The sequence below is a fragment of the Cornus florida genome, unplaced genomic scaffold (assembly GCF_030987335.1).
Source record: "Cornus florida cultivar Cherokee Brave unplaced genomic scaffold, ASM3098733v1 CherokeeBrave_3.0.0_Hap2_Chr02, whole genome shotgun sequence".
Taxonomy (NCBI): domain Eukaryota; kingdom Viridiplantae; phylum Streptophyta; class Magnoliopsida; order Cornales; family Cornaceae; genus Cornus; species Cornus florida.
This window is the reverse complement of record NW_026775572.1, coordinates 65,709,983-65,732,928: the sequence shown is the minus strand read 5'-3', so window position 1 is coordinate 65,732,928 and position 22,946 is coordinate 65,709,983. Positions and strand designations below refer to the sequence as shown.

Below are 22,946 nucleotides of genomic sequence, written 5' to 3'. Positions count from 1 at the left end.
TTTGTCTATTTCAGGTCACTAATGTTAAAATAGGCTAAAAATGGCTTCTTACAACCTTTTTGGAGTCAAACTAAGCTTTAGTGAAAATTTGGAGCGAAAGGAGGCTGATGCTGAAAATCTGCCAAGTTGGATCCATCCAACTTATTTCTGAGATCGATCGAAGTTGGATCGATCGAACCAGATCGATCAAAAGTTGGATCGATCGAAAATAAAAGTTGGATCGATCGAACTGTTCACGAAAGTTATTAAAAAGCATATCTGAATCTCATTTTGCCCCAACTCGGGCAGAGCTTGAAAGGGGCGATTCTAGGGCCGAGTTCTCACCTTTTTGGGCTATCAAAGTCTTGTATATATGAGGGATTAAATCATTTTTGTTGGGAGATCCATACTTTTACATTGTATTTTCTATATTCTCTTTAGTTTTTCTCTCTAGAAAGTTAGAGATTAGGGTTAGAAGAAAATAGGGAAGTGGAGGCACATCTTAAGATCCATCTCTAGATCATCTCTCTCTCTAAAGCTTCAAAGAATAATAAGAAGAAAATGGAGCCATATTTGGAGCTTACCCTTGAGGGTTTCATGACCACATCTACCTCCTCCATGATTGGCTAGATCTACACTTAGGGCTTGGATGAGCCCTAAGTCTTGTGTAATCTAAACCCTTGTATTTCTATTTTTGGGGATTTATATATATTGTTGTAATTAGTGTTCTAGTCTTATGAATTTAATGAATCTTGGTATATTTCTATGATTTCTATGGTTTAATTCTTCCTATTAATTCTCTAGTTTATTTACATGTCTATGTGTGATTAAATTATGAATTATTTCTTACATGATTCATATGGATTAATTCTTTCTATTGATTCTCTATTTGATTACATGTTATCTTATGTGTGATTATTTGGCAATTAATCTCTACACTAGATTCTCTATATTGGTTGCATGTCTATGTGTGATTAATTAAGGATTTAGTGATGGCTAAGCATGGGTTTTCATTGAATGGGTTTGTCAATTAATTTGATGGATTATTCTTATACTTGATGGGTTATTCTACAATTTAATTCATGCTTGTAAGTAAGTAGACAATCTATACTTGGTTTGATATTCCATGGCTTATTATTACAAATTTCATGATTCTCTAGATTGATGTGTGCTACAATTGTGACTAGTTTGATGAGTCATGCTTAGATTTGATAGGTTGTTCTACACTTAGTTTATTTGTTGGTTAGGTAGACAATTCATGCATGAATTTGATGGTCCATGCTTAAAATTGCAATTGGTAATCGCATTTTGTTCACAACAATGTATTCCCCATTAATAGAAAGCAAGTGGTTAATTACATGAGCTTAGTGGCGATTCCAACACCCCAAGACCTCTCTTCATATCTCTTAAATCCCTATCTCAACTTAGTTTATTTTAATTACATTTTAATTCATTGCATCTTAGTTTAGTCAACCAATCTCTATCTTTTGCAATCAATTGATACATTAAAGTTGAAGTTAAATTCCAACACGTATAATCTCTTGGGACGATCCCTTCTCACTCATACTACATAGTATAGGTATTAAGCGGTTTATAAATTTAAAGTATGATGTCCACTTGATACTAATTTCCAAACTCAAAGTGTTGTGCATTATTTTGTGCACACGCTCGGGTCGCATCAATAATGAAATGATTGGAGTAGTGAGAGGTGTTGTTGTAGCTCTTAAAGAAGGAAATGAACTTCTTAAAGAGAGAAATGATCTTCATAAAACATTCAACAATCTTTATAAGAAGTGCAACTAAAAGGGAAAATATGAAGAAGAAATCTTTAAAGAGTTGGCAGCAATTGGAATAGAGGAGCATGCAATTGTTAAGGCTTTCATTTTTTTGACTAAGCATGACCATCCTGATAGAATGACACAATTTCTTGGTTGCCCATTTAATCATCGCAAGCAACTCTTGGAGGAATTAATGTCCGATGATTCTAGACGTTGACTGTGGTTTTAGTTGTATTGTCTTTTGGGGATGTCTTTTGGTAGAACTAGCTACTATTTTTATGTTTGGTTATATTATGTTTCTCTTTCGCTATGAAGCTTTTGGGATATTAACTTTGAGACCATATGTTTGTTTTATTTTAATGAGACATTATAATGTGTTATCTATTTTGGAATGCTTGATATACGTTATTTTATTTTTTTGTCTGCTTGTTATCTATTATGGAATGCTTGATACAGGTCATGTTATTTTAATGACAACATTTTGCTTGTTATCTACAGATTTTTTCATTAATTTGTATTATATTGCAAAGTTATATCTTCCATGTTGGCAATAACTTTTGATGTCCACATGCTAACTTATCCAGGTTGTTAATGTAACCTTGACTAGTCAATAATAAAGCCCTGATTTTGAGTTGCAAAATAATTCATATTGTCAGGTTGTTATTGCAAGAGAATTCAGTCATGTATCTACCCTAAGTTGTCAGTTTGGTCATATGTAGGAGTGTTTCTTTCGTGCATACAACAGACTAGCTGCCACTTAGCTTGTCTAATGACCTAAAATATGGTATTTTATGAATGATGCTAGTATAGGTCATTTTGGTTCCTAAAATTTAGCATGTGCTCACAGTTTTGATTAGAGAATGAACCAGTGCAAGAGAATTACAAGATTCTGGAAGTTGGGTAGCTTATTGCAAATAATATCATTTCTACTTCCCGGTTTCTTAGGTTGAATGAGTCATATCTAATTTTGTTTTCACCCATTATTTTTATGCTTTACTTTTGTTTTTACCCATGGTATTTAACTATAAAAAAGAAACAAGATTTTGGAAATGGATAATGTATGAAGTGGTTATGAAAGGGTAGGACAGTAATTTGATCACTATCTTTTTCTTCTTTTTTTTTTCTTTTTTTTTTCCTCCCCTATTTATCCAAACACGAATAGAAATTATTACTATCATTTCTTTTATTTTCTTTTCTCTCCTAACTAATGCTATCATTTCTTTTATTTTCTCCCCTATTTATCCAAATACACCTGAAGAGAAAGAGGAAGAGGGGTGGACAGAGGGATATAAAAAGAGAGTGGGGAAAAGAAGGGTATTTTTGTTCATTAAATGTTTTTTTTTGGTAATTAAATATCATTGTAAGGATAATAAAGTTATTTTAGATGGAGGAATGGACATTTTAGTCTGTATATATATATAGGGTAAAGTGCATTAAACCCCCTTGAACTATTGGTCATTTGCAATAAACTCCCCTGAACTACAAAAAACCTTATTGAACTATGATTTTGTTACAATTTACCCCCTTGAACTATTGGTCATTTGCAAGAAAGCCCCCTGAACTACAAAAAAAACCCTGAACTATGATTTTGTTGCAATTTACCCCTCTAAACTATGATTTTGTTGCAATTTACCCCCATGACATTAGTTTCCAGCACCGAAAATTTTGAAAGACCAGTTTACCCTTATAACACACTGCGTCGTTTTAACTTATATACTTCTTACATTTTTTTTTTTTTTTTTTGCCAAAAGATGTTTTTCACCCAACACAACCCAAAACAGAGAGCTAGAGAGAGAGAAAGAAGAGACCAAAGAAATCCGAGGTCGGCGGGATGGCTTGGTCTCGGATGATGGCAGCTTGTACGTGGAGGACTCGGCTATGATGAGAGCTCGGTTGACTCGGTCGTGAACTGTGGAGGCGGCAGCGAGCTCGAGGGGGCTCGACGGTGAACTATGGACGGCTGTGTGCTCGAAACATGGATGGCGGCGTGCTCGGTTATAGAGATGGCGGAATGGGCCGGCGAGCTTAGAATGGACGGTGGAATGGACCGGCGAGCAAGGTGAGCTGAACGGCGGGTACGGTGGTGACGGCGATGGGCTGACGCTACGGTGCAGAGAAGTACGATATATATGGCCGACGGATATGGCGGGTGGTGCAACGGCTATGATGGAGCTATGACAGGAGACTCACTGATCCCAGTAACAAATTCCTCGACTTCATCGTCCCTTTCAGTCAATCAATTCGCGCGGATAGGGTAAACTGCAAAAAAAAAATATAGTTCAAGGGGGTTTCTTGCACATACCCCAATAGTTTAGGGGGGTTTTTTGCAACTTTTATAGTTCAGGGGGTTTCTTGCACATACCTCAATAGTTCATGGGGGTTTTTTGCAACTTTTATAGTTCAGGGGGGTTTCTTGCACATACTCCAATAGTTCAGGGGGGTTTAATGTACTTTACCCTATATATATATATATATATATATATATTCTTTTGAGAGTGCACAACATAAAATTATTAGAGCATCTCTAATGCTAAAATGCTAAATTCGGATGCCAAATCTATATTTTGACAGTGTTACAGTGTCAAAATGCTACATTTTAGCAATCCTGCTCCAATGGTGTATTTCATACAAAATGCTATTTTTTGACACAACCACCATTCTTTTTCAACTACCATTCCCACCATTCTAAGTTTTATAAATCTCTACACTACAGTGTGCTCTACCATAAGCTCTAAAATTTAGTTTACAACGCAACCAATTTCTCAATCGAAAAACTATTGCTTGTGCAATTATTTCAATGTTGCCTCCGTCCCTCTAGATCATGCATAGACAAGACTCGATTCAAATTCACCATAAAAAAAGAACTTCAAGCTTAAATCTAGGGCTTAAATTCGGAGATACAAATAGATACCAATAACTGGTATATTTCACGAATTTGACAGGCAATCAAATAATATATGAATCGAGAGACAAACTACTATGTGCTGTGTGAAAATACGGCATATTTACATGAAAATTCATATCAAGCGACCACAATAAGCTAAATAAACTCTAATAGAAAACACTTGCCAAATGATCAAATAACCCACATTTATTCAAATTGGAACCAACATGTTTAAATCACAAACAGAAGCTTAGAAAAGCCCTAATTTCTGAAATAGTCACCTCAAGAACCAAAGTATTCAAGTCCAAAAAAACAACAGGAAAATAAAATAAATAAATAATATAATTATCAATCCAAATAAATCATCCATTGAGAAAGTGAATTAAGACAAAATGTAAATTAAAAAATCAATTTTTTGGATAAAAAAGTGAATATTCACACTTCGTGAGTAAATTACGTCAAAATTAAAGTAAATAACAGAAAAAGGCGATACAGAGAGAGAATCAATTGGACTACCTTCAAAATGCGCGAACGAATCAGAGATCAAAAAGGCGATACCGAAAAGTAACGGCGTACACTAACACAGCCGTAGAGTCAGAAAAATGCAAACTGCTAACATAGCAAGCTAGAGATTTCACGAAGAACGAGAGCTTAGAATCGAAGTACAGAGCTTGAGAGGAAGGAGGTTGTGACCTTGTCCGAAGCTGCAGTGTCGCCGGAATCTTACATTCCGGTGGAATGTGGCCGGATATTCGCCGTATTATTGTTTCTGTTGCCACTGTTCTCTCTCTCTCTGTTGCCCTAGACGAAATTGGAGCCGTCCCTTCTTTCCTGTATTCCCAGCCCATATAACAATAGCTATTTGTTTTGCTATAATTGGCATAAAAAATAACAAAGTTAAAAAATAGCGATCCAAATAGCATTGCATTGAAGAGCCCAGTTTTATGCTCACCTGCCATATTTTGAATTAACAGCTCAAATAACATGTGGGTTGGAGATGCTCTTAATAGCAAGTATGCAAAAAGAAACGCAACTTAAAATTTTGAAAAAGTGTTTTCTGACTGTAATTAGGGCATAAGGTAATTGTATTTAACCCCTTTTGTTTTTTTTGGGCTAGATTTTAGTCATAATCGCGAATTTCTAAAAGGGCCAACAAAATGGCTGGACACGTGCCTTTCATGTGCATAATAAAAGATGAAAGGTTGGGAAGAGCACTTGGCGCCCAAAAATCCTCTAAATCACTAGGGTTTTTAGGGTTTTGGGAAATCAACCCCCAAGTTTTCCATTTCCGCACTTTTGTATATATAACATACATATATATCTATACACAGAGAGAGAGAGAGAGAGAGATAGAGAGAGTTTGGATGGTAATCGAATGAACCAGTCGTGTAGCACAACAATCAAGCTTGAACTCGGCACATCCATGGCGTTTTGCAGCGGATTTCGTCTACTGAGATACCAGCTTTCACCTCCCCTGTCGCAGATCCGTTTCTCGAGGCTCCGGCAGGGTATATCAGAGCACCGGTTCCTCTCGGCCGTTCCGAGGCGTGGTCGGCCGGCGAATGTGAAAGCCAAGCCAAGCGAAGAGAACGCGAGAGAGGAGGCAAAGGGAGGGAATGGAAGTCTGATGGTGAAGGAGAAAGATGGAAGGGTCATTCAGACAGAGCTTCACAGGGAGGCGACTGATGCCTATATGGCGTATGCGATGTCTGTGTTGCTGGGCCGAGCTTTGCCGGATGTCCGCGACGGTCTCAAGCCTGTCCACCGGAGGGTTTTGTGAGTACTCTTTGGATGATCTGAAAATATTTGGTTTTATTGTGCTGTTTGGTTGATGGGGAGATTTGTGGGAAAACAGGAACAAGGAACTATATTAATATTTCTCCATGACATTTTGTTTTATTGTGCTGTTTGGTTTTATTAATATTTTGTTTTTTTAATGCATATATATTTTTTTACTGCAGTCTATTGTGAAGTGCTTGTTTATGATATTTATAGATTTTAATTTTAAATTCTATTTTCTTTAAGATAAAACTATTTAAGCTGGATGTTGAGAAGGGATATGATCATGTTAGTTGGAGCTTTTTGATATATGTTTTGGAGAGGATGGGGTTTGGTGAGAAATGGAGGAGGTGAATTTGATTATGCATTTCCATGCTCAAACTTTCATTGTTGATAAATAGGTTTCTGTTATGATTGGGAAGAGTGAGATTGCCTCTTTGGCTAATATTCTGGGGTGTAGTGTTGGGCTTTTCCAATGCCTTTTTTGGGCTTGACATTGGGGGTGCCACTGAGGAGGGTATCCTCTTGGGCCCATTTAGCATAGCATCCCCGTCTTCGCCTAAAACTGTTAAGTGGGGACTCTTCATCCCCCCTTCCCTGTTTAAAGTTTTTCCCCCGTCCCTGCCTTACTCAATTATTCTTTTAAAAAAAATTATTTTTAATGTTCTCTTAAATTATTAACGAGAGAAAATCTTACATGGGAAAGCAACATGAGAATCACCATAAGAGAATGAAGAAACTCAAATTTTATATTTGATATTAACTCATATAGTATATTTTAGCATTTCTTAGTAAAATATAGGTGTATCCTGGTAATTTTGCAACATAAACGGCGCTGAACCACCTTTCCTTTTCCTTGCCCAAAACCTGTGTGGGTTTTTACTCCCTCACCCCATACTCACCCAAACCCTATTAGGCATCATCCTCCAAAACCATCAGAAACGGATCGGGGTAGGATAGGGACTGATTATTCTGATCACTTTGCCATCCTTAATTCTGAAGTATAAACGTTTTTGTTTCAAGTTCTTAATAAGAAAATTTGGTCTTGCATATAACTATCACGAGTAATGCATGCAATGGACTCTTCTTTAATACAGAAAAGAACTATAATTTGTGAATGAAAAATATAATAAGAGTAGTATTGTACATGATTTAGTTAAATGCATGATGTTTGTCGAGTTTGATCTTCAACATTATACAATTGTTGTTACAGGAATTTAGAAAATTTATCTTTGTTATGTATTTTTCTTATAAGAATATATCTCTGTATATATTCACATCTCACCACCTCCTTGCTTCTAAATGATGTAGAGGAATGGGTTTTCAAATATTTCTTCCTTTTTGTTTTTTGAGTTTCTTCTTTTCTTTTCTCCTAGTTCCCTGCTATTATTTTTACGCCCTTTGTCAGCCATCTAGGTCAAGGAGTTTCTGGTTCCACCTTTGTTACTTGTTATTTTCTATTTCAAGTTTATGCTCTTTATCACCCATCTTTTTCTAAGGAGTCTCTGGTTCCACCTCTCTCGTTATTTTCACTTCCAATTTTGTTCTTTTTTATGGATAAATAGCGTTGATTTTTATCATAGATGGATACCAAATCGTTATATTGCAAGTATTATATGATATTTTTATATATAAACAAATATCACTTAATTAGTGTAGCTAAGCACCAGAATCTTATACACCCTTAATAATTTTAACATTTTAGTGCTTGGATCAACTTTTTTGGACCTTTTCATGAGATTGTGCTTGTTGGTTGGTGAATTTTCTTTGGTAATAATATTTCATGCACAAGCAATACTTAAAAAGGGAATAAAGGCATGACATATACACTAATATTGCTTATAAGTGTTAATTCTGTGATGATTCACATAACCTGTAGCATCCTAAGCATTGGATATATATCCTTTATATACAAGCACTAATTGTGATGATAATTGACATTATTAGTATTATTAGTAGCATTCATAAGAATTTACTATAATTTTATCCATTTTACCATGCTTTATTCTCCTTTAATCAGTTGTCTATCTAGTTTAGTAGGGCATCATGCATCTTATGATGTTTTTATCAGTCAGCATTAATATATATATATATATATATATATGTTTCATATTTAATGCTGATAATCAGTTGCTTTGATGTTTGTGTAAAGTTATATTATATATGTTATTCTAAATGGAGTAATTAACAATTATTTTCCTCTTGAAAATTTTGGTACAGATATGCAATGCATGAATTGGGCCTTTCATCACGAAAGCCCCACAAGAAATGTGCTAGAGTTGTTGGAGAGGTTACAATCCAACTACAAATCTTGCTTTTCCCATATTAAATGAAACATTGGATCAACGCCTCTTTGTGAGCTATTTATGTCTTACACATCATTACTTTCATTGTTTAATGTTTGAATTTTATTGCATTTATTTCAGGTTCTTGGTAAATTTCATCCCCATGGGGACACTGCTGTCTATGATTCCTTGGTCCGAATGGCACAGGTACCATTAGTTTGTTTTATGATTGAGCATCATATTAGAAGGGTTAGAACAAAATTGTGTAATTAACTGCAAGGCTGTTATTGCTATTGTAATGAATTTGCCTCCCAACACCTTAATGTAACATGGACTGCACTAGGTAATGTTGGATTTTTATCTTAGGCTCTCAGGCTCTGATAGTCAGATTATGCAGAGAGGGGTCTTTCTAGAACTAGAGGGGGGATGAATAGGTCTTGAAAGCTATTTTTAACAGAAATTGAAAAGTAAACTAACTTTCAAACTTTAACTAAACATAAAGCATGTCGAAACAGCATGATATACAATATAAAACATAAAAATATAAAACGAATCCCCACATGAATACAATTTTTATGTGAAAAGCTCCATTGTGAATCACATGATCTATCCAGGCAGATCAAATTCACTATAAAGAAAGGTTTATAACTGGTTTACCAGAGTAACCAAACTCAACTTGAGAATCCTCTAGTTACCTCTGACATAGACCCACCACAGACGTTTTCTAGTTAACAAATCTGCTCCTCATGCGATCTCCACCTCTTTTGGCACTTTGATATTCATAACTAGTAAACTCCTATCCTTCTTTGTTGTGTATAAGTTGCTTCTGGTGTTAAAATCCTTTATAGCACTTATCAAGAAAGAGAAATCTAAACCAGCTCCTCGGGTAAGAGACATATACTCCTTTTCAAGTTCACAACTTCCAAAAGTGGAAATGAAGATAGGATCTTAGCAGCTGAAGCAACTAATAAGCCAGCTCCTGCAAGACAGTAGGAAAATATTGCATCAGGGATTTCCCGCTCCGATCTTGATGACTTATTTTGGTATAAGAACAGAAGGCATTGAAAGGTCTGCTGGAACTGGCTTCATTGGCTCAATTGCTTGACCCTTTGAAAGCACCAGCCTCTACCTTTCGTTGGTGACAAGAAGATTGATTGACGCAACTTGAATAGCGATTCCTGTCTTTCTATCCCTACAACATGGGATTCCAAGCAATTGTCCTCCCATTTAAAATCACTTTTTTGGTTTCCAATAGGTGTATGGAGATGGATGCTCCGCTGGTGAACCTCTCATATCACAAATATCCCAAACCACTAAAGAGGCTGCAATGTTCTGATCAATTGGACAACAAGTACCCAAAGCAGCCTCCATCAGCTAGGCAGGTGGGGGTACCCAACCCTGTGGCTTCCATCGTCAGTTTGAAGGGCTATTCCCTATATTTGAGCAAGGGTCTTTCACGTAGGCCTGCAACCCACTTCCTCCTATGTGAAAGTCACCACCTGTAATGGAATTTCCATTTTTTGTTGAGGTTCACTGAATTGGGAGGATCTCATTGATTAGTCCAGGGAACACTTGCCATTCAGACACAACTCTGTATATGATATACCCCATGATCATTTTCCCTGACTTGTGCCGGAATTGCTCCTTTCAGGGCATGCTTCAATGAGATCCGTCACGAGCATACCTTCCCTTAATTACGTCTTCTATTCCACTAAGACTAGGAGGTAGGTTCAACCATTGATAGAACGAAAGAGGGTTTCATCGAGCAAGAGTCAAACTGACCCTAACAGTCTCATATAGATAAGCGCATTCTGAGCTTTCTGGACTTCTAGACACATACGAACGCAGAAGGCAAGAACATGTGAAGAAGACAGGATTGCGTGCTTGGAAGGAAGCGAAGCGTACCAAGTGGAGGAACCACTCGTCAGTCAAATTAGCCAATCAGTAAACAGGAGCACCCAACATTTTCATAGAACATGGGACATTACGTCTGGGCTTCATGAACGATCACTTGTTGGATCTGAGAATAAAGGGCGAAAAAAGCTTTACTTATGGGAAAAAAGAGGAATCCTTTAGAGCTCTTTAAAATTAATTGATCAATGCTCAAAGTTCACTCATCATCCAAGTGTATGATGATCTGTGAAATATTAAGAAATCTCTAGCAATTGGTTTGCTAGACTTCACTCAAAAACTTCTTGATGCTCAATATACACTTGTACGTGCTTCTCTTATGCTTGCATTTAGTTTTCTAAAAACCTAAGATGTCGAGCTGCTGGAACCTTTGAGTTTACCGATTCGCCCTTGGACAGAGGTAACTCTACTAACAAACTTACAAACCTAACTTTCGAATCATAAACATAATCTAGAATAAAACATGCATACCCAAGTTTCGTACAAAATTTGCCAACGCAAGTCTTAATTCCTAACAATTTCCCCCTTTGGAAATTTCGTGACAAAATTAATAAAATAATAAAAAATAGAAAATAAAAATTTTAAAAACTTGAATTTGTTGAGCTTCGCTTGGTGATGTTCTTCAATAGACATAAGTTGGAAAACACAAATCACACTATATGTGTGCATTTCACTATGTGAAAAACATATAATTCAATAAAACCCTTCATAATTCATGTACACGTACTTTTTCTATCATTTGTTCTCTTTTTAGTTGGGTTATGGGGAGAAATTGTATATCTTTAGATGAAATCGTGGACTTTTTGGGTTCTTTGGGTCCATGAAATCTTGGGACGTGTTCCCCTTTTGAACGCCTTAATACACTTTTACTTATCAAAAAAAAAAAAAAAAAAAATTTCATGTACACGGTACGGAATAAGATTCCATAACTCCCTCCCCCCCCTCCACGGTGAGTTCTTCATCTTGACCACCCTCCAAGCCTCATGGGTGTTCTGGAGCAACCCCATAGCCCGGTCACCATCCACCTCAAAAGTTACCACCACACATTTGACACCGCCATGTTCTCCGTCTCGCAATGCTCCCCATTTTCCCCAACATCAGCCATCAATACATTGCCCCCCTCCCTCTCGAGGTTCACCATAGCCAATGGGACCAAAATCCCTTCACATTCAGCCTCTTCCTTGTCTTATAGAGCTAATTCTGTGGAGCAATTAAAAGGATCACATGGCAGCCCCTCCCCAAACCCCCTTTCGGAATTTGTCGATTGACCCAACATGTAGGAGAGCAAGGTTCCACTGTTCTCTCTACAACCTCCTGGTCCTCAGTTATCTTTGGTTGATTCAGCCCCTTCAACTCTCTATGCATTCGTAGCTCTTTAATCAAGAGCCCTGCCATATCATCACTCAACCTGAGGTGATGGTCTCGACCCACAAACACTGTAACAGCTTCGACTTTGCTGCCACTATTGTTTGACCAATCTGAACAGGAACTTATCCTCTCCACCTCTTCCCCATGACTCAGTAGCTCACCTCCTCCTCCGAAATGTCCTTCATTGGCAAATCAACCATCGATGACAACCTGTCGGTCTGCACTGAAACTCCCTGCCCCTTGTGTCTCCATTGCACCAACTACCCCTTTGGTTCTCAGGAGTTGAGGTCGAACCAGAATAAATGAGAGGAGTAGATTGGGTTTCAGAACAGATGGGTTTGTTTTGGGCCTAACTAACCTGCATCTTAGTTGCATGCATGGACTGGTCTTAGACCCACTTTCCTTTCTCGCCCCAAGTCCATCGTCGAGATTAAAAGTTATGGGTCGACCACCTGGTGATGAGGTGGTCTCTCAAGGGTTGAAGTCGAACCAAAATAAACGAGAGGAGTAGATTGGGTTTCAGAAGAGATGGTTTTGTTTTGGGCCTGACTAACCTACATCTTAGTTGCATGCATGGGCCGGCCTTGGACCCACTTTCCTTTCTCGGGCCAAGTCCATCGTCTAGATTAAAAGCTTCAGTCTTCAACACTACCTGTATCTCTGGGTCGACCCACTTGGCGACAAGGTGGTCTAGCACTTTTTAGCATTGGGCATGTTTGAACTACCCGATAACCCAAATTTCTAGTTTGGCCCTATTGGTGACAAACTAATTTATTGTTTTTCTTCGCTGGGTTGACCCAGGAGGAGATGACCCAAGTTGGGATAGAGCAACTTGTCTTCCTGGCTTGCCCAGATGAGGCCCAATTTTGTTACGGGCTTCACCCACTTCATTTGGGCCTTTCAAATTATCTCACCTACCTAACTTTCTATGGGGTGGTATGGGGGAGGAATTCAAGTTCGATTTGGTTAATTGGGAGCAGGTTTGCACTCCGATTCGGAAGGGCGGTATGGGCATTAGAAGACTGGTGCCTTTCAATAAGGCTCTTTTGGGGAAGTGGCTCTGGAGATTTGGGGTGGAGAGGCATAGGTTGTGAAGGAGAGTTATTGTGAATAGATTTGGGGAGGCAAGAGGAGGTTGGTGTTCTTTTGAGGGGAGACTCCCTAGTGGAGGAGGGTGATTGGTATGAATTTTCCAAACACATTAGATTTCGAGTCAAGGATGGAAGGAGGATTTGCTTTTGGGAGGACAATTGGTGTAGCAATCCTTCTCTTGCCCTCACTTTCCGAGACTATTCCGGATTGCTACAGATAGACACGCCTTGGTGGTTGACTGCTATTGTCTTGATGATGGAAGAACAGTTTGGGATGTGCGTTTGTTGAGGAATTTTCAAGATTGGGAGATTGAGGATGCTTTTGGTTTTTTGGAGCTACTTTATCGCTGGGAGATAGCGTGTGAGGTTTCAGATGTTTGGGTGTTCCCTCTTCTAAGGGTCACTTTGATTTTCGGTCTTTTATCGGTGTTTGTCGGAAGCCCTAGTGATGCCCTTTCCTTGGAGAGCCATTTGGCGTTTGACGGCTCCTCTCAAAGTGGCATTCTTTGCGTAGAATTCTATTTTGGGGAAGGCCTTTACTCGGGATAACTTTTTTTTTGATAAGTAAAAGGAAAATAGTGGTCAATTGGTGGTCCAAGAATGATTAGGAAATGGTTGATCACCTCTTTTGCATTGCCAAGTGGCCCTGGAGTGTTGGATTTTGATGTTGGGTTTGTTTGGGGTTCAGTGGGTTATGCCCGGTTCTTCCAGAGATTTGGTTGAGGCTTGGAGAGGTTGATAGTGGGGCCCAAGTTCTGATTTCTGGAGGGTTACGCCTCTGTGCGTCTGGTGGTGTTTATCGATTGAAAGAAATAGGAGATCCTTCTAAGAAAAGGAGAATCCTATTGGAATGCTAATGTTCTCCATTATTAGTTCCCTTTTTGGTTGGGTTCTTGGGAGAAATGGTAAATCTTTGGAGGAGCTTGTTGATCTTTTGGACTCTGAGGGTTTAGGGGCCCTATTTGGTCTTGTGTAGTTTTTGAGGGTTGCGTTCCCCTTTTGAATGTTTTTTATACAATCTTTACCTATCAAAAAAAAGAAAAATTATCTCACTGACCTACTTTGGCATTGGGTCAATTTAACACCTTAGCGTCAAGGCTTGTAACTGCCCGCCTCCCAATCGGTCCTGCCCAACTTTGTTGCTTTAAAAAATCAGATGACCCTCCCCTAACAAATAAGGCATGTCTCCCTTTCAAAATTTAAACTCGTCAGCTAAGCTAGCTGTATCCCCACAATCTGGATAAGGTCCCATTTGTCCTCCAAGTGTCACCCCTATCCTGTCATCTTTACGACTTGCTGCTGGAGTGTGAAAATCACCCTGTCTTCTTCCATCTTCCATTCAAGCTCTCTACAACTTTCGACCATTCTTCCTTCTTTTGAGCATCCTTGTAGCACAATAGATCGTTGCAAATGAATAACGTCAGAGGGCAATCACTCCCATCACAAATCGTAAAGCGAACTTTTTTGGCATTTTTATCTCGGCAACTTCCACCCCACAAACCCTCTACACAAATCTCCGACTGTCACAAAGAAAGCATGACACCACAAGTGCAAGGGTAATCCATACAATATCACCCTCTTCAACACATCAGAAGAGCGCACATTGAAACGCCAGTCGCATCACCCCATTTTCTTTGACTGTCAATCAACACCCGAATGGCCTCAACATTAGAAGGGAGACAAAATAGAAGTAAAGAATCCGGCAATGGTGGAATACCAACCCCACATGAGATCTGCCATGCTCGGGATGCTCGGTGGGGGAGCGGCAGTATGGACACTCCAGAAGGAATACATGGTGTTTGACAAAATGTACCAAAGAATTTGTTTCGTGTCTCCAACTTCTCTGTCAAACTTACGCACCAAACTCACATGTGGATCATCTCTTCGTCTCCATATAGCTTCATCATCCAGCTCGATCGATGGTCCTCTCTGAGTTTGAGGTATCTTAACACCCCCTCCCTAAGAGAGACGAGGCAACCTCGCTACCTCCGCGGATGACTTCATTAACTTTAAGACATCAAAAGCAGTTGCGGCAACAGTATGAGGTCCTCTATTTTTAGTGATACTGAATCACCGCAGCACCCAAGGACTGAGGGAGTTCATGTCCAGGGGAGCCACGTTCCCTACCTCCCCTCCTATAAATTTTTTGTGAATATGTACAAAATGCCCCCTAATTTACAAAATTATTATTTTTCCCACCCCAAAAATATCAACCTCCCTCCCTCTCTCTCTCTCTCTATATATATACACACACACACCCCCATAATTATTATGTAAATATGTTTGTACAGTTGTTCTTGATTTTAATACATATATAAATTATTAGCATAACATCATTGTTTTTTTTTTTTTCCCCCTTTTGTTTCTGTGATTTAGATTTTTATTTAATCCTCCTTTACTTTTATAGAATTTTGTATATTATTTTCTATTTGTGTAAGGTATGCTAATATGTCTTATTTGTTTGCTACATAAATAAAAAAACTATCGTGAGTGAATTATTGTGCATTATTGACGAAGTAGATGTTAAATTGAGAATTATGCTAAGCAATTATCAAGTAAAAAAAAAATTATCAATCTCAAGTTGGAGAGAAAATTGAAATATTATTAATTTCTGTGTAAAGCTGCTATACAGCACATTTATATATACTTTTAAAGAAATTCTTAAAAACATAATGAATCCTAAAAACAATCCTATTTGGCACACTCTCTAAAAATAAAGAAAAATAAGAATATGAACCTAAATACTTAATTAAGATAATTACCGAAAATTGACTAAATCTAAGTTTCATTTGATTAGTAAAAAAAATTTTGAAAAATTTGATTGTCTTTTTAGAACACTGAAAAATGAAAAAAAAAGGAAAAAGGACCTAAATGATGGAATTTGGACAGAAATTCACGTAGTTCAATGTGTCCCTCCCCCCTCCCCCCCCCCCCCCCCCCAAAAAAAATAAATAAATAAATAAAACAACACATTCAATTTTCTGGAACAATCCCTGGTGGCACCGGAGGTTACCAAGAGAAACTGTGTCAATCAAGATAGAAGGTACAAGTAAGGTTCTAAACCATCTAAATGTCTGCTGATGAATGAAAACAAAGAAACCTCTAGCATCTGGATTGCTAGAATTCACTCAAGACACAATTTGATACTCAATATATGCTTCTCTTATGCTTGCATTTTGTTTTCTGAAAACTTAGGGTGTCTATCTAGAACATTGAAGCAGGGAAGATTAGGTTTTATAGAGTTTGAGTTATATTTGGAATTTTTTCTTCTGGTTTTGATTGATTGTGACTCAGGTTCAATCAATCAATCCTAGTCTTGTGAGTTTCGTTGGATTCTTTGATCCATCAAACTCCACTGTCCTGGTTCAATAAGGATTTGAGTATTGAAGCTGTTTCATGTTCAAAGTGTATTTTCATGGATCAGGATATGTAATTTGGAAACCCTAATATGTTTAATGAAATAAATGAATGCATATGAATTCTAATTCTGGCGAGTGCATAATTTCAAAGTTGATTTTACCTTTGTGTCCTTGTTGAAGCTTTGAATTTACCATTTTGCCTTTGGACAGAGGTAACTCGACTAATTAACTTACCAAACTTTTGAAACATAAACAAAATCTAGAATAAAACATACAAACTCTAGTTTTGACCGAAATTTGCCAACATAAGTCCTATTGACCTAACAGACCTTTTTTTATATTGGCTTCCATTGGTTTTATTCATATATTTTGATTATATAATCAGGATATAATGAAGGGGCTGAGGCTATGTTCCCTCTACCAAAGTCGCATGCCTGATTTAGTGACCAATTTATCTGCAGAGATCATCAGTACCCTTTGGGAGGCTAGGAATGTTAAATGATTTAAAAGCCTGATGAGAAATACATGCACTTTATGATGTGCATGGTTATATGTAGGATGCAATATAACTATGTTGATACTGTGGTTTGTCCTGTAATATTCTATTTCACTGCGATGATAATCATTGCAGTATAATGAATGTAAAACACTGTGTCCGTTGTCTATTAGTGTGTTTGCAGAAGAAAGGTATGCAAGAAACATTATACTGTTGGACTTAAATCATGCCTCTTAGTTTCTTTAAATTATTGACTTCCAGTTTTCTCTATAATCCATTTTGCTCTTGCGTCTGGTTTGGTAACGCTTTTTATACAATCTTTACAGCATGTGTTGGGAAAGTGGGGATATGACTTTCTGTGCTTGTGTTTATGACATATTTCCTCTTTGCTTGCATGTGAAATGGTGAATTCTTTCTATAGCTATATCTTAGTTTCTAGTTTTTTCAGCTCTCCTGATGTTGATTCAGATCCATATCCATTGTATTATTATGAAATGTGGGATTAGTAATTGAATTATAGTTCTCATTCATTGTTTGGAAACTTATATGATCTACTTTCTTCCAGGATTTCTCCTTACGCTGCCCACTCATTCGAGGGCATGGGAATTTTGGTTCAATTGATGCGGATCCTCCCGCAGCAATGCGTTACACGGAGTGCAGATTGGAAGTAGGTTTAGCTCATCCGAATTCTTTTTATAAACTATGCGAACTTCTTGTATTTTATGGTCTAAAAGAAACCAATTATTAGTGCTCCAAATGTCTTCTGTTGCGAATGGGGTACACTCCTGACATTCATTGGTCGTAAATGTTTCCTCGGCCATGCCAATTGGATTTGCATTCCTTCACTTTGTTAAGTTATTTATGAACAGTATTTATGATTAGCCATATTTCTTGTGATGTAAGAATGAAAAGTTCTACTGCAGTGCATTGAATGGTGTTCTAGATTTGTGATTTTCTTATTTGCTTGAGTTACTAATATGCAACAGGCATTTAAGGGATTCACCAAACTCTGGGTTTTACTTTTTTCAGGCACTTACAGAAGCAATGCTATTGGCTGATTTAGATCAAGATACAGTCCGTACTTCTCCTTAAATCTTCTAGTGATTTATAATTCCATGCATTAATTTCAGCTCATATTATATGTTTGATTTTTTGCAGGTTGACTTTGTTCCAAATTTTGACAATTCTCAGAAAGAACCATCACTTTTGCCTGCCCGGATTCCGAATTTATTATTGAATGGTTCTTCTGGGATTGCGGTAATTCATATAAATACACTTTTCGGAATTTACTACTTAAAGTTTTCAGTTCTAAAGTTCTTTCCTTTCTCTATTATACCTTTTCCCTCTTCCTCTTGTTTCCCGTAAGTATTTAAAAAAATCGCGCACACAGTTTATTTTCTGAAGGAGGATCAGATTACTGAATCTAGCGGTGCTTCATAATTTCAGGTTGGAATGGCAACAAATATTCCTCCTCATAATCTCGGAGAGTTGGCGGATGCACTATCGGTGTTGATTCATAATCCTGAAGCAACGGTAGATGCTTAATCTTTCAATGATGATTTTAGTGTGGATGTTATTTTTTTGTTCTTTTGAGAGTTGTTGTTTTCTTTTTCTTTTGGGATTGGAAAGAATGAAATTTGATTCAAAACATGTTTTTGGTGATCCACTGTAATCTTTTACTTTTTTTTTTTGAAAAGTTATCATGACGGGCTGTTGTCATGGGTCTACCAACATGTATCAACTTCTGACTCACTAATAAGCCAAGGTTACAATAAGCAGCTTGGTTGAAAACGAACCCATTATTAGGATCTTTGAAAGAACTTTTATGTATTTTTTAAAAATAACTTCATTTAAGAGCTGGAATGATTCTTGGAACAGTTGCTTTCAAAGTTTTCCTCATTCATTATTGAGTTGTTTGGAAATGAAAACCAAAAATGAAAGAGCTCTTATTTATGTTATTAAATTCTGTGGTGGTCAATGGTCATTTATTGTTTACAAGATTGAGGAATCAGTGCTGCATCCCATAGCAGACCTGTAGAAAAACAATTTTAGACGTACACCAGTGAAGATTACCTGATTTTATGAAGTAATGTGTTTATATATGTTACAGTTATGCTGCTTTTCTGTCATTTTATGCTGCATTTTACAGCGATCAAATTAGTTCCATTCAAGGATCAGTTGCCATAAAAACTTGGTTTTAATTACATGTTGATCAATTGTATCCAATTCCCTTTTTCTAGGAGTTATTTATTTCAGGAAATAGACCTTGAATGTTTTTACTGATATTATTGTTTTAATTTTTTTTAACTTTGCTACTGTAAGAGATAATATATCTAACCCAATAAAAAAAAGAAAGAGATGATTCTCTAAATTTTAAGATATCAAGTCAGCATGCTCATTTTGCTTGAGAATCGTCAGTAAGTAGCTGTTTCAAAACTCACCCTCACATCTTTAATGAGATAGATTGAAACTTGTGAAATAAGGATCACTGTCTCGATGATATTATCAAAATTAGAATGCTGCTATGGCTTGTCAACTTAACAACTTGGTCAGTATGTTGCATTTCTTTCTTTCTTTCTTATTTTATTATATTTTTAATTTTTAATTTTTAGGATGAGGTTTGTCATCACTCATCACGAAAGGAAATATGATCTGACCAAATGTTTAATTCTTTTTGGGATAGAAAAAAGTCAAAAACTTTTTTCTCTCTCTCTGTCACTTTATGTTTGTCTCCTCTCCAAGTTTCACTACTGTTTGCTTTGTAATAGCTGCAAGAATTGCTGGAATACATGCCGGGACCTGATTTTCCAACTGGAGGAATAATAATGGGTAATATTGGGTATGTTGAGCTTATCTTTTTTCCCCTGAAACATTCAATGGGAAGATATTTTTTTTATCACATTTTCTAATTGTAAAAACTCATGCAAGCATCCAATTGGAAATGTATAGTTGTTACGTCATGTACTTTTATGCTTAAAATTTTCTCTACCCATGTCTTGCAAAGTTTTCTGATTAAAAATATTGAATAAAACGAAATAGATTAAGTTTGAGATATACTAATGACTTATCAAAAAAAAGAAGAAGAAGTTTGAGATATACTAATGTGGCATGATTTAAGTAAATGTAGGAGAAAAGTAAATACTTGGTGGTAGTGGATGTTTGCTGCTGTTGTGTGTGTGAGTGGAAAGTTCTTATGTGTGAAAACCATGTCGGGAGGGATCATGAACCCACATTTGATCAAATAACCTCTTGCATTATAAACAGGTAAAAAACATCTATTTACATGGTAGTTCTATCTGTCTCTCCCTCCTTGCGTAAGAAAAAATTGTAAAAGATATGCTGGGCAGATACAAGGGGCATACCCTGGGGCATAAAAAGCAACAACGAAGCCCAGGGATTCTAACAATTTTATAAAAGAATGGACAAACAAAGAAACCTAACAACTGCAACTAATAACCTTTAATGACCATTAGACAAACTGACCAACTAAACCCATCATATAGCATATTGCGAAATGGGACTTAAAACAATTAGGGTTACAGGTTACTGGAATTATCAAATGAAACATATCGAGTACTTACTTGGATAAGAAGTCCTTGCTACCTAATGGATGACCTGTATTTGAGAATGACAGTCCATAATGCTATTCAATATACACCAACAAACTGATTGAGTTAAGTAGACCTAGTCAATATGGGAAATACATCTTTTATACCATTAAGCTCGAGCAAGAAGAAAGCCAAAGGGGAACTGAAATTTCTGGAGTGTCAGGCAAAGAAAACTGCATCAATGCACATTAGTTGAGAAGACACTATGAGGTAGAGCCGGAATGTGGGCAATATGCCTGTGGGAATCCTTGCTCTTGATTCAATGAGCACATTTCTCTCCAATAAGGTCGAAAAACTCTTGTTGAATGTGCAAGAATTAAAAAATTGAACGCTTTTACAGGTGTTCAAATTTCGTCAAATTCTCTGGCAGTTTCTATGTAGTTATGAAGACATGTTCTTTTTGAGACATTATGATTCCTTTGATATCCAAGGCTTTAGCTATTCTTGCATCTTTGATGTTGGAGAATTTTGTGATGTCTCCTTAAAATTCCTTTGAATTCTGAGCACCTGCTTAATATGTTTCCTCCTAATCCACTGAGACTCGTATATGTAAACCTTATTACTACTACCTTTGAATGGTAGCCATGTAGCACATAATTTTGTTATCTATCTTAGATATTTGCATGCATGTTTTTCTGACACAGTCACCTGCATGTGTAAGTTGCCTTTTCTTTTTACCTTTTTTTTTTTATATATTATTTATTTATTTATTTATTATTTTTTTTTATCACTTTCTTTTTCATATGACCTTTGGATTTTGTAAATCCACTATCAACTGTGATGAGTTTTCTGATATTTAATCATTTATCAAGCATCTTGGAGGCATATCGAACTGGAAGAGGACGTATCATAGTTAGAGGGAAGACGGAAATTGAATCGCTTGATTCTAGAACCAACCGAAGTGCAATTGTTATAACAGAGGTTGCTACTTGGGCTTTTTTGTGTAGTAATTAGATATACATATTCATTTTCAAAATGTTGGTGAATTGAATTATATTCATCATAATTCTTTTTGAAGTTCTCTTTTGTCAGTTATGATTTTATTTTTGGTTTTATGAATGAAATAGATCCCATATCAGACTAACAAAGCCACTCTTGTTGAGAAAATTGCCGAGCTTGTGGAAAACAAGGTACTCCTTTTTTTTTTCCCCGGTTTTCTTTGTTTTGTTTGTTTGTTTTTTTTTTGATTTGTTTTGTTTATGATGAGTAACTGGTAATTGTTCATATTTCATTTGTCTTCCTTTAAGGCAATCTGGCAATAGTAAAATTTTCATTAGTACTCGATGGTGTTCATCTCTTATTCTTACTTGGGACAGTTGCTCCTGGTTGCTGTATTTTTTATTGTTTTGTCTTGTGATGACTTGCTTTTTATGTTCATTGATGCATATGGTAGGTTGATGAATTGTTGCAGAATTATGTTGTTTATCTTTGTGACTCATCGCCCCTTTTTTACTCAAACTTGTGATTAGGTTATTTTTAAAGTGTCACACATTATTAAGTTTCAAAATGACGTGTTCTTCTGATTGACTATTAGTTGTGAATTTTTACTTTTTCGCATTAGTGCTCTTACTCAACATGTTGTACACATTAAAAAAGCCCTCTCCAACTTTGTAAGTATTTATCCACTATCCAGCTTCTAGTATCATGGTACAGTAGAATGCCGAATGCCTTTGGTTTGTTTGGTCATCTTACTTTTCTGCATGATGATCTAGTCCTCTTATACTGTAAAATTATTGATGTTGCAATTGGTGAGGCATGGCTAAATTATCCATCAACAATATTTGTTGGAGGAAAAATATTTGTTTGTGATTGGGAGCAAAAAGGCTTAGTTATTGATGTCGAAGCAGGAGTGAGAATAACAAAAACGAAACGTCCTTAGTTTTGATTGCACTTTTTGAGCATATGGCTGCAAGCATATTTTTGTATGAATCTTTGTGTGATGTGTCTCGTGTCACTCTCTTCTGGTATCAGCGTAGTGGTTAAGTTGAAGGACCATCATCTAGTAGATGTAGACATTTCCACCAATAAGCATATGCCGCAAAATAAGTTTTATTTATTACCTTTTCTTAATAGGGAGCGGCAATTATTGTTAAAAAATGAGAAACAATGTGCAAAGGAGGGATACCCTTCAAGAAGCTTGCAAATGTCTCAATTCAATAAAGGGGGAAAACAGACACTTCAGACATGGCCCAGAAAATGTCTTCTAATCTAGCCTCCCAGTCACCTAAAGTTCTGCTGCACCATTGACCCCATTAGAAGTGACCTAGAGAAGTGTTACATTCCTCTCAATACTCAAAATTGCTCTTGTATAATCCCAATACTTTCAGTGCCCTTGCTTAACTGCTTCTGCTTTGGATATCATTGCTGAGGAATTGCCTTGTACTAGGATGCCCCAAAGGTCTATTTGG

At 36.9% G+C, this 22,946-nt stretch overlaps 1 protein-coding gene across 2 annotated transcripts in view; it reads left to right on the top strand.

Annotated features, from left to right (window-relative positions):
- Window positions 1-5,845: 5,845 nt before the first annotated feature.
- LOC132295187 (DNA gyrase subunit A, chloroplastic/mitochondrial) overlaps window positions 5,846-22,946 on the top strand; it is a 54,622-nt gene continuing 37,521 nt past the window's right edge. The window contains exons 1-10 of one of the 2 annotated variants that reach the window (XM_059793351.1): window positions 5,846-6,417; window positions 8,641-8,710; window positions 8,847-8,912; window positions 17,496-17,597; window positions 17,960-18,004; window positions 18,089-18,187; window positions 18,377-18,463; window positions 19,699-19,769; window positions 21,351-21,459; window positions 21,606-21,668. In XM_059793351.1, coding sequence (XP_059649334.1) covers window positions 6,017-6,417; window positions 8,641-8,710; window positions 8,847-8,912; window positions 17,496-17,597; window positions 17,960-18,004; window positions 18,089-18,187; window positions 18,377-18,463; window positions 19,699-19,769; window positions 21,351-21,459; window positions 21,606-21,668 — 1,113 coding nt within the window. In that variant the 5' untranslated portion in view covers window positions 5,846-6,016. The remainder of the gene's footprint in view (window positions 6,418-8,640; window positions 8,711-8,846; window positions 8,913-17,495; window positions 17,598-17,959; window positions 18,005-18,088; window positions 18,188-18,376; window positions 18,464-19,698; window positions 19,770-21,350; window positions 21,460-21,605; window positions 21,669-22,946) is intronic. The other variant, XM_059793350.1, reaches the window with a different exon arrangement.